Source organism: Polypterus senegalus, chromosome 6 (assembly GCF_016835505.1).
Source record: "Polypterus senegalus isolate Bchr_013 chromosome 6, ASM1683550v1, whole genome shotgun sequence".
In the NCBI taxonomy this organism is placed as follows: Eukaryota; Metazoa; Chordata; class Cladistia; order Polypteriformes; family Polypteridae; genus Polypterus; species Polypterus senegalus.
The window spans coordinates 131,303,481-131,320,721 of NC_053159.1; the positions used below are offsets into that span (position 1 = coordinate 131,303,481).

General features: G+C 36.2%; 1 protein-coding gene across 2 annotated transcripts in view; it reads right to left on the bottom strand.

Moving 5' to 3' along the window:
- Positions 1–17,241, bottom strand: part of dph1 (diphthamide biosynthesis 1) — a 419,970-nt gene that overhangs the window by 82,002 nt on the left and 320,727 nt on the right. For both annotated transcript variants that reach the window (XM_039757210.1, XM_039757212.1), the window contains 3 exons: positions 16,288–16,356; positions 15,663–15,819; positions 12,273–12,373 (listed from right to left, as the gene is read on the bottom strand). In XM_039757210.1, the coding sequence (XP_039613144.1) occupies positions 12,273–12,373; positions 15,663–15,819; positions 16,288–16,356 (327 nt within the window). The remainder of the gene's footprint in view (positions 1–12,272; positions 12,374–15,662; positions 15,820–16,287; positions 16,357–17,241) is intronic.

Here is a 17,241-nt window from a genome sequence, read left to right on the forward strand (position 1 = left end):
ACCCTAAACCAGCTTCCATTCCTGTGGACTCATGTTAAACTAACTACTACAACCCACCATAACAGTTCCCTTCATAATTTTGAATACTTTTATCATGTGTCCTCTTTACCTCGGCTTGCTCAAATTGAAAAGGATCTCCTCTGTTAATTTTTCTTAATAACTCATACTCCGCAGTTTGAGAATCAGTCTTGTCAGTCGTCTGTGGACTTTCTCTAGAACTGTTATGTCTTTTTTTTTTTTTTTTGCAAAATAGAGATCAAAACTGTGCACAGTACTATACTATATGAAGTTAGTTTAAGTGACAGATACTATAAATAAAATAACAAAAATAAGTTGTACAGAATTTCCCCAAAAAACCTGATGTTATCATGTAACACATTCGATTTATCGGCAACACTGGGAGTTATATCACCAGACACTTCTAAATTAATCTTTAGAAACTTAAATCATTGCTACTTATGAAGGCACTGTAATGATGTTACCAATATGTGACCTCTGTGACACAGTTAAAATTCGAGAAAAGCGCTTACAAAGGAGCTCAAACACATTTAAAAAATATATTGTGGCAGACGGCCGGGTCATCCCTTCTATGTATGTTTCAGGGTAAAAACCATGGACAACTCAATACCTCCCCTGGGACGATGATGATGGTACCTCAGTTTCCCGCAGGGCTCCATGGGAGATGGAGTTCTCCATAGCCCTGTTGGGATCTGGGGTAGCCACCAGGGGGAGCTGCATGGGTCCCAGAGCCCAGATGGTCATATCTTCAGCCCCAACCGGAAGTGCAATTGGAACCAGGTGGTCAAGCACCTAGAACACTTCCGGGTGGGCTATAAAAGGGGCCAGCCACCACCACTCAGTGACCAGAGTCGGGAGGAGAGGATGAAGCTTCAAGGGAAGAGTGGTGGTCCCAGAAGGGCGTGTTTGTGTTACTTTTGTGCTTTATTTGGGACTGTGTTGTTTGTACCTGTGGGGTTCACTGGGAAGACGTGCCCCACAGGTGAAGAAAGACAAGCACATCAATATAAATGTTAAGCTGACTTAAGCCACAGCTAAGTATTAGGACAAAAATATTTGAATAAGGACATTATAAGGGCCGATTTATACTTCACGCTCAGAATGCGTACGCGCCCGCATCATGGCTGCCACGCGTTCCCAGCGTTCATTTCACGTGTCCTCTGAGCAGGTCCTCAGAAATTAACGCGACGCGTGCGCTAGTTGCAGTACCAGCAAAAAGTCGGGGGGTGCAGTGTGCTAAAAGTAGGAACATGACGTCAGAGTCTTTGTTTACTATCTACATGTGACAGCAAGCCTCTATGGAGATCCTTCGGGGATTGATGTGCGCGCTTTGCTGTTTTATGAATGGTTCAAAGTGGTGAAACAAAATGCCGACATACAGATGCATTCGTGGTGCTTTTATATTCAAGCATCGAATATTCCCGATCGTAATGACACGATACATTTTACAAGTCTCACATACCATCTTTTGTGCCGTCTATTTTTTATTTTTGTTACTTTACCTGCTGTCAGGTCCAAGAAGCTCGTAGCGATTAAAAACTGGGGTGATGTTTACGATGGTCTGCTTTAATGATAAAGTAAACTACGAGGTTAAAGTGGACATTTCGAGATTAAAGCCGAAATTTCCACTTTAATCACAAAATACATGTTTTCACCGTGTCTTTTATTTTCTTTCTCAGTGGCTCAAATACAGCGCTATACATTATGTGCCGATGTTAAGTTGAAAAAAAAAAATAGACGGCACAAAAGATGGTATGTGAGACTTTTAAAATGTATCGTGTCATTACGATCGGGAATATGCGACGCTTGAATATAAAAGCACAACGAATGCATCTGTATGTTGGCATTTTGCTTCACCACATCGAAGCATCCATCTCGTAGGATCGGCATAGAGGCTTTCTGTCACATGTAGATAGTACCCGAACGTAATGACACGATACAGTTTAAAAGTCTCACATACCATCTTTTATCGTCTTTTTTATTTTTTTATTTTTGCAACTTAACAACAGCAGCATAATGTATAGTGTTATATTTGAGCCACTGAGAAAATAATAAAGGACACGGTGAAAACGTGTATTTTGTGATTAAAGTGGAAATTTCGGCTTTAATCTCGAAATGTCCACTTTAACCTTGTAGTTTACTTTATCATTAAAGCAGACCGCCGTAAACGTCATCCCAGTTTTTAATCGCTACGAGCTTCTTGGACCTGACAGCAGCGGAAAGCAATAGATCGCCACACAGAACAAATTAAATGTATGATATTTCAACTCTCTGCACATTTAGAATCTTTAGATTTATACTTGATATCACTTTCATGATGAAATGCATTAAAGTGTGTATGTTACATTTTACATATAATTTAGTTTAAATAATAAATACTGTTAATTACACACGTGTCACGGTGGTGGAGCGATAGCACTGTTGTCTCGCAGGGAGTTATGTTGCTGGTATTTACTGCTTGTCTTCCACACTGTGCTCCGGTTTCCTTCCAAAGATATGCAGATTTGGGGATCTGGTGCCGCTAAAATGACGCTAGTGTATGTGTGTGCTTGTATTCACCTTGCGATGAGCTGAGGCCTCGTCAAAGGACTGTTTCTCACTCGTGCCCAATGCTTGCTGGAATGGACACATCCCTGAATTGATGGATTTAATCAATAAACATCCTTTTCAGAGATATTGCGGGTAAGGTGTTATCAGAATTTAATAGGTGTTCTAGGCAATTCACAACACAGAGAAGCCGAACATGTTCTCACCGTGATAATATCTCGCACTGCCACCTGGTGGATTCCTCCAGATTTACGTAAAGTACGCACGCAAATATGAACACTACAACGCTTGCGTAGCAGGAGCGTCCGCTGCAGCATGCGTTGCATCGCATGAAGTATAACTCCGTCTTAAGACTTTTTGACAAATAACAAGAAACACAAGTGTGAACACACTGAGTGAAAAGGGGCATAAGAATAATAAAGTGGTAGGGTCAAAGACTTCTCCAGAAACAAAGTTAACCAAGCTAACCCGGTGAAGTTTAGTGTCTTCTATCAAGCTCAACCATTTAAGTACAAGATATGTTTAAACTACTTAAATGAAATGTAGTCACTAAGTTCCTGAGGGTTTTTATGGCACAATTTCACTGTCAAAAACAGCTCAGTGAGTTTCTAGAGATTACTTGTGCAAAGCTTCCCTAGCTCCACTGCCAAGGAGAATCTCAACAATTATTTTATTTTATTTTTTTAAATGGAGGAATTCTACTTTTTCACTAGACACAGGGCTAATATTTTAAACCTTATTTTAGTGAAGTACTAAACAATGTCATATTAGGTCTGTGACAGTTCTGGGATTACATACAGTATTGTTCTGCAGATGTCCAGATGATGCCAAACTGATGCCAAACTGATGCCAGTTATATGGAATTTGACACAAAACAGCTTTTTACCTTCAGTAGATAACTGAACACATGGTTTAATGTGCATTACAGGCTTTTCTATGTAAATATGCAACAGATATTTTACCTGTTGGAGAATAAAGATCTTATTTCAACAGAATCCTACCATATATGGTATAAGTTATTAAGTTCCCCTACACTGTAAAATTCCTTTCTCATGCATATCATAAAGAAATACAACAAATATATACAATAAGCCACAAAAATCCAACTTATATAATATATATTAAGTTGATTCAATAATTTTGATCTATTAATTTTATTGTAGTGTAGTTACTCTTTACCAATAAACAGCTTAATTTTCAATGTTCTAATATCTTTTATAATAAGAAGTTGTGAAATCACATTTTTATTTTATTTAAAAACATGCATTTGTCTTTATGGCAGTATAGTAGTGTAACGGGTAGCCCTGGGTTTGAATCTCACACTTTTAACTTTGTCTGAGTGGGGTTTATATTCTCACCCCTCCCCTACATGTTTCTGTTGAGCTTTTCACTGGGTGCTCTGGTTTTCTTACCACATCCTCAAAGATATGCTGGTTAGGTTAAATGGCAGTCACAACGTGGCTCCTGTGTGTGTTAAGTGTAATTGTGGGTGTGATTGGGTCCTGTGGTGGACTGGGCTGGTTACTACTTTGAACCCAGTGCCACTGGAATAGGCACCGGCCCCCACAACTCTAAAATGGATTAAGCAGTATTGAGTAAGAAAAGTTATGTAATTTGCTTTTGTGAATAATTTTTCATCCGGCCTTATTCTGACATTTGAAAATATACTCCCTCAATCTGAGGAAAACCCACTGTGTCAGAGGAGTCATAGATGCAGTTGACTTTATGTAAATTAAGTGTTTTATATGAGTAAGGGAACTCTCATACAGAGGCTCACTCTAAGCCTATGGGTGCAGTACAAGGCTGCTACCTACTCAGAGAGCTCTTTGAATGTGTTCTCTCTAGATAGATTTTTGATTGATATTCAATTCTTGTTTGTAAAGTTAATGTTACAAGTCTTTGAATCAATGATGTTTGTTTAAAGAAAAAATGAGTGTAGAGGATGATTTGTAAGGGGGGACAAAAAGGATAAAGAACAGTTAAGTTCAGCAGAAGTTATTACTGGAAAGGAAAAAAGGGACACACACCAAAAGGCCTCATTTCAAAAGAAAACTGCAAATAAGGTGTTCAAAAGAATAATTCAAATCAGTCAGTTGTTACAGTCAGATAAGATGTTTGTTCATTCACACATTATCTTATTCATCTGATCCAATGTATTCATGTATTTATGATAGCTTTGCTTTTTTTGTGTAAAGCAGCGGTACTCAATCTTGCCCTACTCGGGAGCTACACTGACAAAAAATATTTTTGCAAGAGCTGTAGTCTAAAAACGTCCCTTTTCACTCTGAAAACAGTATGTATTTGAGAATAAGGATAATATATGTTTATAAGGGATGAAAAGCATGATGTAATAACTATAATTTATTATCAATGCAACCACAAATTTCAACATTACAGGTAGTGTTTCAACATGATTTCCAAGGGCTGATCACAAAGGCCATAACAGCAACATACAGCACATTGCTGTTTTTCACAGCCCATAACTGCCATGACAGGCAGAACTGATGGGCCCTTACACTAGTATTAGTGTGGAACAAGTTTTTCTGAGTGGTTCTATTTTAGTCTCGCCAGCTCTTCAGCCTGTAGCTGTCCACCCTTTGGAAAGTCGGTACTGAACTTTGGGTGTTTAGCTTAATGATGAGGCTGCAAATTGGACCTTTTACACTTCGAAATTACATTATTACAGATGCAGACAGATGAATTTTCCTGTACCGCTTGACACAAAGAGAAACTTGAGTTCCTAGTCCTACCTTAATGTCTGGTATTCTTCTCCTTATGTGCATCTCTTATGTTCTTTAGCCATTTTTGATAATTGCTGTCAATGACTGCGAAATCATTCTGTAAGTAGGGAATATAATGATGTGGGATGCAGAAAGTCGGGAGGAACTGATAATGACCTTTTACTTTTTATTTCTTTCTCTCTGAATGCTCTTGTTACATTTATGTTTGATTAAGTTATTGAACTTTGTTACATTATATTTTTGATTAAATTATTGAACTGTATAGGGTGTACTTTTCCTTCAACTGTGCACTCGCTATTTTTAGTTTGATGTACAAGTTAGTTTACTTGCCATTCTGGCTTCTTTGCTGTATCAACTGAAGGTGAGAAGATAACGGAAGGCAAATACTGACCTGTGAAATGCATCTTTGAAATTGTTGCATCCTTGGTAAATGGAGCAAGGTATGCAAATTTAATTACATGATATTTTATTCATTCTGTTTCTCTGTAAAATGTGTGTGTAAGATATTAAAAATGCATGTCTATATTTTCTTTTGTTTATAGTTTTCATGTTGCTTGTGATGGTGTAACTTTAATAAATTGATATAAGTTTTGGAAATAAATAAAAATAAAACACCACTCTAGGCTCACTGAATCTTGATATAAGAAAATCAGGGGCTGCGACAAATGCTAGTTTCCAAGTGTTCATGCTAGTTTTCCTAGTATGACACATGACATACATTGTGACTGTGTTTCTCAGGCGGTTAAGGGGTGGGGACATAATAGATTAATGTGCACGAATGAGAAAGAAATGAATTCTGCTGATAATGTTTTTTCTTTTATTATTTTTGAAATTTTTTTTTTCTTAAGCAGGACTTAAAACATGTACAACTGGACTTTGAAGAACCATGTGTGACTCGCGAGTCACGGGTTGAGTACCACTGGTGTAAAATGTTCCTTGGTGCACCCAGGGGAGATCAAGTAATTTGGGAGACAGCTTACAGTTTGTGGTGTAGTTTTGTTTCCAGTAATGGGAAATTATTGTCAGCATATTGAGCAAAATCAGCCCAGATCCCAAAATAGTACATATAAGGCTTTGAGATATTTTTAATTGGTTCCCAGAGTGTGAATGTATGAGTGAGGCCTTAGATGGCCTTGTGGTTGATGCAGTAGTAATATGCTATGTCCCCTGAAACCCTGAATGGATTATGCAGGTTTGAAAGGGTTATGTTGAGTTATATTGAGCAAAAACATTGTAAATGCTCTGGGAACCATAATTTACTGTCAGTTTAAAACTCCCATAACCTAATAATTCTTTGCATTTATATAGCGCTTTTCTCACTACCCAAAGCGCTCAGCAATTGCAGGTTAAGGGCCTTGCTCAAGGGCCCAACAGAGCAGAGTCCCTTTTGGCATTTACGGGATACGGGATAACCTAGTATGTCACTGTATCTATTTGAGCTTGCACTATGGGTTTTTAATGCTTATCAACCGAGTCAACAGACCCTTGCAATATGTAGGCTACAACAAAACATCACACAGGGCAAACTACAACCTGAATGGTAGAGCCAGTGTGAAAGCCTCTTTACATGTTAGCTGTTCATGAAATAGAATAATTAATGAATACACATGAGGGAAAACGTGGATTCTAATGGTGTCTATAATGCAAAACAATTTAATCTTTGTTGTTGGCAATTATTGAATAGACCTTTAGCCATGTTTTTGATAACTCTTTACAGATGAATAATTAATAGACTGTAAATAAATTATTAATAAATAAAAATGAAAATAATAAGATCATAATCTCTTTAAAATTTGTGATATTTATATTAACAAAAACTTGCTTAACAGAAGCATGCAAATGCACAGGCTATGGGAAACCTTACTATAAAAATTGCTATATCAAAGAATTGCAATGCACACAGACCCAGGCATCGGCTTGTCCTGACTACACTTTAAATGCTGACTTGCAAACATGGATGGGGTGGAGGAGAGAACCCGAAGGCTGCCTTACGTTTGTAACATCTGAAAATATAAGAGACACTGAAAAAATAAAAGTGTGGCTTATTAAATACTCCCATGAACAGCTATGATTGTGAGTGCCTAAGCAACTTAGTTTCACTGTGCTGCAAGAACCGTTTGTCCAAAGACAGAGAGGGTGATGTGCTAATGTGGGAATAGTCAAAAATGTTCGCTCACTGTCAAATAAGATGAATGAACTGTCTGCCCTCATATACAAGTACAGCGGCATTTTGTGTTTTACAGAGAACTGGCTTTAACCTGATATACCTGATACTGTGTTAAAGCTAGATGGATTTCATCGTATGTGTGCAGACAGAGACCAAGAACAGTGTAAAAAACAAAAAAAAAAAAAAAACAGGAAGGAGACTAGCTTTCAATGCGAACGAAGAATGGTATTCAAAGGAGCATATTACAATGAAAACTATAATTTGTAATTCACACACTGAAATGCTGGCTGTTGGAATTCTTCCACATCATTTGCTCATGGAGATAAATTACTGTATATTGTCTTATTATTGTTTATATCTCTCTCTCTGCAAATGGGGACCCTGAAATAGAAATGATTCACTCTGTCACCAACACTTTAATGATGACTCATTCTGACCCTTCAATTATAATATGTGGTGACTTCAACCATGTAACTAAGCAAAGATATATGACAAATTTCTATCAGTTTGTGTCTTGTTCCACTCGAGGAAATAACAAGCTGGACCTGCACTATTCAAGTCATAAAGATACCTTTAAGTGTTAACTACTGGCTCCTTTGGGCAAATCATACCACAATCTGATTCATTGTATTCCCAGCTACAAGCCTATTTTTAGATGTCAACCGTTCACCACCAGAATAGCAAGGAAGTGGAGCCTGGAGGCTGAAACGGCTCTGAATGACTTGTTTCTAACTGACGAGGAAGTAATGTGTGAGTTGCACGGGAATAATATTGAGGGATTTTGGCATTCTGGAAGCTATACACAGGAAAAGCTGCAGGATCAGAAGGAATCAGTCCTTGAGTTCTTAAGGACTGTGTTGACCAACTTTGTGGTATCTTCTGTCTGTACCCAGGGTTCTAGAAAGTGCTGCTGCTGTGGAAAACATTCTGTATTATTCTTAGTTCAAAGAAGACAGGCGCCTCTTCAATTAATGACTACAGACCAATGGCACTTACGCCTAACATCATGGAAGGCCTTTGAAAGGCTGGTCCGGGTCTATATGAGTTCTCATGTGGTAGACCACCTGGACTCACTGCAATTTGCCTATCAGGCAAAGACTGGAGCGGGGGATACAATTATCTATCTGCTCCAAAAGGCTTATTCTCACCTGAACAAAGCTAGCAGAACTGTGAGGATTATGTTTTCCATTTTCTCCAGTGTCTTCAATACTACCCATTCATCCCTCTTAAGCTCAGAGTTAGGGTCATCCACCTGCATATCATGTCCTGGATAATGGACTATCTGTCAGGCAAACTGCAGTTTGTAAGACTCAAGGACTGTATTTCTGATATGAATGTGAGCAATACTGTAACACTATAGGGAGGTGGCCTGCCTCCTTTTTCTCTTCACTTTGTACACTTCAGATGATAAATATAACACCAGGTCATGTCACTTGCAGAAATTTCCAGATGACTCTGTATTAATGACAACAAGCTAAATAAAAGGGTAGGCTCAGTTTAGGGATACACTCCGAATCCCATGGAGGCAGTAACAAAAGAAAGAATTAAAAACAAAACTGAGTGTCATTATGAACAATGTTGTACATTTTCTCCATAACACACTGACACTGAGTACTTTCAGCCAACAAATTATTCAGGAGAAGTGTGTCAAGATACGTTACTGGGGTTTCCTATATACTAACAGCAGTACATCTGTATAATACCTGACAATGACTGTGAATGTCAAGTCAGAGGTTTCTTTCTTTTTAAATTTTCTTCCTTTTTAGTCATTCTGGTGTGTGTTCAGCCCATATTGTGTGTGTATTTATTATGTCTCTAGTTATGTATTTATTTACAGAGCTTCTGTAAAAAACAAATTCCTGCTGGGAAGGAATGAAACTAACTAACTAACTAAAATGGTTTCTATGAAATAGTATGAAATAAGCACAACTGGGTAGCAGTATAGATTGTGGTGAAAAGAGCCTAAGTAAACTGATAAGTATGTAACATAGCTTTACATTAGGAGTGCTGAAATATTTTAAAATTATAGCATCCTGTGGCACATCTAGTCAAATATTATATAACTACTCCTCTATGATATTTCATATACAGTATGCTTTGTTATGAGACAGGGAAATGTTTTGAAATTACATTCCTAGAAGATGTCAGTTATGTGAGTCTAGGCAAAATGTTGTTGGAAAACAGCACCAGGCATGCCTGCCAAAAAATGTATACAATGTTTGACAGGATCTCATTAATGTAATTTGTTTTATCACGTCACTGACAATAGTATGCAATTGCATTCCAAAAAAAAAAAACATCTGCTAGCTTAGCAATGTGATTTTTGAGAAAATTATATAGATTGTACCACTGTTTACATTATCTTCATGGGTGTGTCCAGTCAGTGATAGAGGATAGTGTATTAATAACTACAATTTAATTAGTAGAGGCCAAGGAGAACTACAAGATTGGAAACATTAAAACAGTTGACTTGTTTTTCAAACAGAAGGAATAAATGTTTATGATGAACCAGTGAGGATGAAGACAAGAAATTAATTAGTTAGCTTAATGTACCATCCTCTATTGTACTGGAGATAATAAATAGGATGCTATCCATATATGCTATCCAATATATATATTGTCAGACATGTGTGCATGTTAGGCAACTGGAGAGACCAATAAAAGGTAATTCCACATCAGGCCAGGGGGCGGTGGGGTGCACTAATCATTCCTCTGACATTTCTGCAGATCAAAGACCGGAAATTCTGGAGATATGACTTCTTGTTCTGCCCCCCCAAGAATGATCAGTGAGTGTGAAAATGACCAAGTTAACTGCACTTTATATGCAGTGTGTGTGTATGTATATATATATATATATACATCTCAACACACACACACACACACAGCATATAAAATGCAGTTGACTTGGTCATTTTCACACTCACTGATGAACAAAAACACTATTGTATTTGTTAAGAAAAGGACATTTTGAAAAATCAATAATTATGGGTAATTATAGGTAACGCCACCCCCAGAAACACTAAATAACCCAAAATCTCAAAAATGCTGATTTTGTTTTTTTTCTTTACAGATTTGACTAAAATTTGGTGATGTTATAGAAAAAAAATTAGCAGACGTGTTTTTTTTATTTCTTGATATTTTTTGGTAAAAAGGCTTTGGCTAATGGGTTATTCTTAATGACCATGTCTCTTTTTGCTTCAGCAGTGATCACATGGAGAAATGGGTCATGCAGTTAATGTAAATGAAAATTGCAAGCTGAACAGTGCTACTGGCCAACAGTAGTTGTAATCGCACAAAGAAATGAGCCTGGTGGCAAGTGGAAAAGGGCAGCTGCCCCACACAAAAAAAGAGATTATGTGGTGAGCTGCATGGAAAATGAAATGTGAAGTAGATGAAAGAAAGCTAGATAAAATGTATAAAATACATTAAAATCAAATCAGATTAGATTAAAAAATACAAATTAAAACCGGATTTGATTGGTGAGCGCTAATGCTCTTATATACATACACTTCAAAGAACGGGAGGTTTTGGGGTAGCGCTTTGGTGGAAAAATACATACATATTGCAAAGAACAGGGCTGTGCCACTATGCTTCTGTAAGGAAAGCAGAAATAGAGAACTGCAGGTACTGTACACCAGCCCACTTGAAGCCCTATGTACAACACAAGCCAGGAGTGACATACTGTAGTTCATATTATTACTTTTCACCTGTTCTTAATTGTACAATGCTTAAAACGTTCAGTTCATTATGTGGGACGTGTAAATGCACAGTCAGTAAATGTCAATGTTATATGTATTAAGTTAGATCTAAACCCTGCAAAAGATCAAAGAGTTACATTCAAATCTTACTGAAACTACCATTTTTACAGGATCTGCTATAGGGTGAAATCATAATTATATCTAAAATACCCATTATTACTACTAATTACCTGTTTGAATTAAAAAAAATACACTTTTCTCTAAAATTGTGTTTGCAATGACCATCAATAAAAGCCAAGTCACTAAGAAAAGCAAGAATTGATCCATGGCAGGAATGTTTTACTCATGTATAATTGTATGTAGCATGTTCAAGAGTAGTGCATTCCAGTGAACTAATATTAGCCCCTGTTGGGGGAAAAATGTATACAGAAAAGTGCTCAGATAATTCCATAGTATTTCTGATACATCTGAATTTCTCTCTGCACTACAACTGAGGCCCACTGTCTAAGGAAATTCCGTTGGATGTATTATAGTAAAGTTCTTGTTGCAAGCTTGCAAAATCAAGAATAGAATAGTGCTAACATTTGATATTAACAAATCTGTATGAGGCTCTTAAGAGTTTAGACCTGGTAAAATGAATCTTAATTGCAGCAATTATATGCAAAAGTATTTGAATTCTAAAACAAAAAACATGTCTAAGCACAGTTTAACAGAAGTAGACAAGTGTTCTAGAAAGTCTAGATGTACAGGGAAGCCATAATAAAAATTCAACAAAAAAATACTCAAAAATAATATACAGTACTTTACCCTTGACCAAGAAAGGGAGAATAACTGAGAGGGAAATTAACACACTCTTTATTTAGAAGTATTTAGGAAATCAAGAGTGGATTATATCTGCTACAATCTTTACTGCAAAAAGTGAACATATACTAACTGTGATACTGGTCTATTAGGTTTAAGAGGAAACAAGCCTATAAGAGTGGTTAATTTTTTGATTAATGTTATTAGTTAAACAACATTGAGCTATCCAAGTTCTGGGAAATATCAGAACACAAATGTCACCTGATATAAATCATGACTGAATTCAAATGTGTTTCTTACACATCTATCTCTGAGAACTGTTCCAACTTTTGTGGAAAGATTTCCGACATCAGGACACGAATAATTTGCCGTCCAAGTGCCTTAAGATGCGTTTCTAGGTGCTGCAAAAGGACAGAAAAAAAAAGAAAAGAAAATTAAATGGCTGCACCAACATATTTTAGCATACCTATTTAGATTCTAATACATTTAGATTAATTTAGAAAGTTTGCACTACACAATAACCCCTACAAAACTGAAATATATTGCAATATAAACGAAAACATATTGAAGTATATTTTAGTATAATGTAAAATATATACCAATCAGCCACAACATTAAAAATACTGAGTGAATAATACTTCAAACCATTCCTAAACAATTTTTCCAGTATAGCAGGGCACATTATCCTTCTGAAAGAGGCCACAACCATCAGGGAATACAACTGCAAGGAAGGGATTTTTGTGGTCTGCAACAATTTTTACGTAGGTAATATGTGTCAAAGTAAGATCCACATGAATGCCAGGACCCAAAGTTTCCCAGCAGAACATTGCCTAGAGTATGACAATGCGTCCTCCAACTTGCCTTTGTAAGGTAAATGACTGACACACACACACACACACACACACACACACAGTCGTCCACATGATCTAAAAGAAAACATGATTTATTAGATCAGGCTACCTTCTTCTAATGTTCCATAGTCTAGTTCTGATGCTCATGTGCCCATTGCAAGCACTTTCATTGCTGGACGGGGATCAGCCTGTGCACTCTGAGAGGTCTGTAGCTATGCAATTTGTGCTATACTAGCTCTTCTATGGGATCAGACCAGATGGCCTCACCTTTGCACCTCACTTGTATTTATGAGCATAGGGAGGACATGACCATGTTGCCGGGTCACCAGTTGTCCTTCCTTGAATTACTTTTGGTTGGTAATAACCACTGTATACTGGTAACACCTCACAAGACTGGCAATTTTGGAGATATTCTGACCCAATTGTCTGGCTATCATAATTTGGCCTTTTTCAAACTGGCTCTGATCTTATGCTTACCCATTTTTCCTGCTTTCAACACATAACCTTCAAGAACTGACTGTTTACTTGCTGCCTAAAATATCCCACCCCATTGATAGGTGCCATGGTAATGACATATTCAGTGTTATTTACTTAATGTCAGGGATTTTAATGTTGGGGCTGATCAGTGTATATAGATACCAGCAAAATACACAGAGCTCCAGCTTGTATAACAACACTATTAAATTATTTTAAACTTTTGAGAAAACCTTTGGATTGTTTCCTCAAAGACAAAATTTTGCAACTTAATGACTGATAGTGTATTCTTCCAAATTGTTAATATAAGACAATTAGTGTGCAATATAATGTAAGATATCACAGGAGATATTTGGTGAGAGATTGTGGTGTCATCAGGTGTTAATATGAATAATGCTATTACAGGATTTGGAGTAGCTGTGAATCCAATACTGTCTGACAAATGAGCAAAGATTTTTTTTCTCACAGTATTATTAGTGTTGCATACTACACTCCAAAAATGTGTATGGTGGAGGTGTAATGATGATTTTGTTAACAATTTGAATACTATCAAAACATATGCAGGATAATCTTAGTTGCAACAAGTGCATGCAATATAAAATTCTGAAGTTAATTAGACCATGTTTTGCATAAATTGATGAGGCATAAATCTTTTTAACGGCTGAGTTCCATTCACCTAGGAGTGCATTCTATGAAGTAAGTTGTCAGAATCTGGAAATGCTTCTTATATCATTAGCAGTACTAAATAGTATACTTTCAGTCAAACCATAAATTAACATCTTATTTGACACATCCATCAATTAGCTAAAAATGAATTCGAATGAGTCTTTACATTTTTTATCTCTTAATAATTTGAACCATTGTAAAACAACTAAAGGAAACTTATCTAATTTATCTGATATGCAAGATTGCTTATTCATGTTAATTTTGAAATTCTACTTAGTTCCCCCCAAAGATTAAATGCATATAGGAATGTTGAATATGGAAAATAAAATGTACAGTACTGTATAATCAGCAAAAAGAGATACTTTTTGTTCAAGTCTTTCCCTTAAACCATACTGAATCTTTGCATGTTTGAAGAGGCAAACAACTAGGGGTTTAATTGCAATGTGAACTAGTACTATTAATAATGGGCAACCCTGTTTGATTCTGAGCTCTAAAGTGAAACAGTCAGAATGTACAACATTTGTATGAACTGCAGTGTGAGGGTTTGAATGTAACAGTTTAATCCATGTACATATATTGGTTTTGAACTCAATTAATAGATAATCTCATTTCACTCTATTAAAAGCTTTTCCTATGTCCAGAATTAGCAGGATCACTGGAAGCTCAGGTTTATAAGCAATTAAAAGCATCTTGGTTAGTTGGGACTGTATACATAGTGAATCAAGTGGTGGCATTTCTGTTTTTGGGAATGAGTCTCACCTTCATTACTCTCCAATGTGTAAGTCTTATAGCATGTCTTAAAAATACTAACTTCTTTGTGTTCTTTATTTCCAAATGCATTGTTTATCTTTGCAATTGTGTAACATGCTTCCTTCTCATGTTGGTTGAGATAATTTCTTATTTTCCTTTCTCCATGTTCATAATGAGAATACTGTGATTTAAAAATGGGTTGTTATATTTACCTTGTAGTTAATAAATATGTTTTTACTATAAACATAAGTTGTTTTTGTGAAGCTCAGCAGATAGCAATTTTGCATATTGCTGATCAAATTTAGAAATTTTAGTAATTATTCCTGATGTCCTACTTTGCAATTTATTTTTATGCGAAGCGTAAGAGATTATTAGTAGCCTAAAACAAGCATTTCCCAAAGTATTCTTGCTGATATTTTTGGAGATATGTTTGTCTCTACGAAAAAAACAATTTGTGTAGAAATGAATTGTGATTTGAATTACAGTAGTAATGTATATTTTTTTGAGTTCCACAATAAATAATCATGATCAAAAATAACAACGACATTATAACTGCAAGATTTGACTGTGGGTAAAACATATTCAATTTGTGACAAACTACGAATCATTGGAGAGAAAAGGGAATATTGTCTCAAATGCAGTATGGAGAATCCTCCACAGGTCTGACAGGTTGTGATCCTTGACAAAATGTGAAATTGCCGAGACAGGTTCAGATAATGCAGTAGCTGTTGGAGATTATCTGTTTAAAGAAGGATTTAATACACAATTAAAATCTCCAGCCATTACAGATTTATGAGAGCTCATATTGGGAATTAAAAAGAGAACATCAACCATACATTCTTTCTTATTCTCCCAGATATTCAGAAATGTTATTGTCGAAGAGGTTCAAAGTGCAAAAGCAGTATTATTTTCTTCAAGTTGCTGAACACACAAAGATAAGTCATCTCACCTCCAGGATTTTAGGGTTTCCTTGCCTTCCTAAAGTACCCAGTATAAGGCCCCAGTTTTTTGCTCTTCTTGCTGACTCAATGGCTTGCTTCCTGATGCCACGCATTGCTTCATGATCATAGTATTCACGTGAGAACACTTTACTGTATGGATCATATCTGTCAAACAGATTTAAAGCTTATAAAAATAAGTGTAGGAAGTTGTTTTATAGCATGCATTCCTGATAAATTACACAATAATAAAGTGAGAGGTGCACAGAAGTTCAAATTTGTGGTTTGTTATGAAAATACATCAAACAAATTTCTGAGATGTTAAAAGTTAAGGCAATGGAGAAAAAAGTTACTAGTAAAATGCACTAAGTAAATACTGAAGCTTATATGTACATAAAGGTACGCATTCCAGTGAATTGTATTGAAAAAAATTGAGAAGACAAATTTTTGCAGCTTGAACTGATGAAACAAAGATACAAGTAGCAACTGACAGGACTAACTGATACAAAGATGAGTGTCTAAACAGAGAAATGTATGAAAATTAAAGAAAAAATATTAGTACTCATTGATGCCTACAGTGTATCAATGATAGAAGTTTAAAGCTTCATAGAGGAAACTGAGTACTTTTTTTGTTACCTAAATGCTGGAGAATCTGGATTGCTGATCATTATAGATTCCAGGTGAAAACGGCCATCTCCTAGATAGCTAGAAAAAAAACACAATAATAAATTATTATTATTATTAAAATATTAGTATGGAAAATAATTATTCTTGAACTTTACAGGTCTACCACAAATACCAGTATGCATTTGAGAGGCATTTCAGTGATAGAAATAAATTCTACATACAAAAGACTTCCGCAAATATTGGAGGTGATTATACATACAGGTTGTTGGAATGGCACTAAATGGTTAAAAATGCTAAAGAAACAAAACAGTTAAAAATGTGCAATTGTGAAGACAACAGCAAATTAGCCCTTAAACTATGTCTGGATCTGGTGATTCAATAAATACAGTGTGGTAGAGACTGCATCTGAAAGGTGAAGCAAAAGAGACAATGATTTTTACATAAGAATGGCCAGTGCATATAGGCAGAAATGAGATAAAGGAAAAAAAAATCATGGGAACTACCAATTTCTATTTTTACAGGGTTTTTAAAAGTTATTCTTGATGAACTGGCTGGTCCCACTCTTCTAAATCTCTGTTTAAGGTCAGTTCCCTGTGGTTCCATTTTAAAAGTACAACACTCCAAAGGTGCAATGGATTGATGCCTAAAGCTGTCAGGCAGGAGTGCCACAGCTTAATTAAAATTTATAGATCATTGAATGTTTATATTGTCTGTCTTATATTGACACCATAAATCACAGACAAAGATCTGTAAGATTGTCGAGCCATTAAGAGGCTTCGCCTGGGTAATTGATGTGTCCCTAGGAGTCTGGAGCTGCACATACTGCACACTTCAAAGTAACTCATACAAACACAGTTGAGTGAGAAAGAGACACATGCCAGGGAGAAAGAAGCACAGCTGACAAAAATATGATGCTAGGAAAAAAGGAGTCGTGAATATCTTAAAAAGAAGGAAAAGGCATTT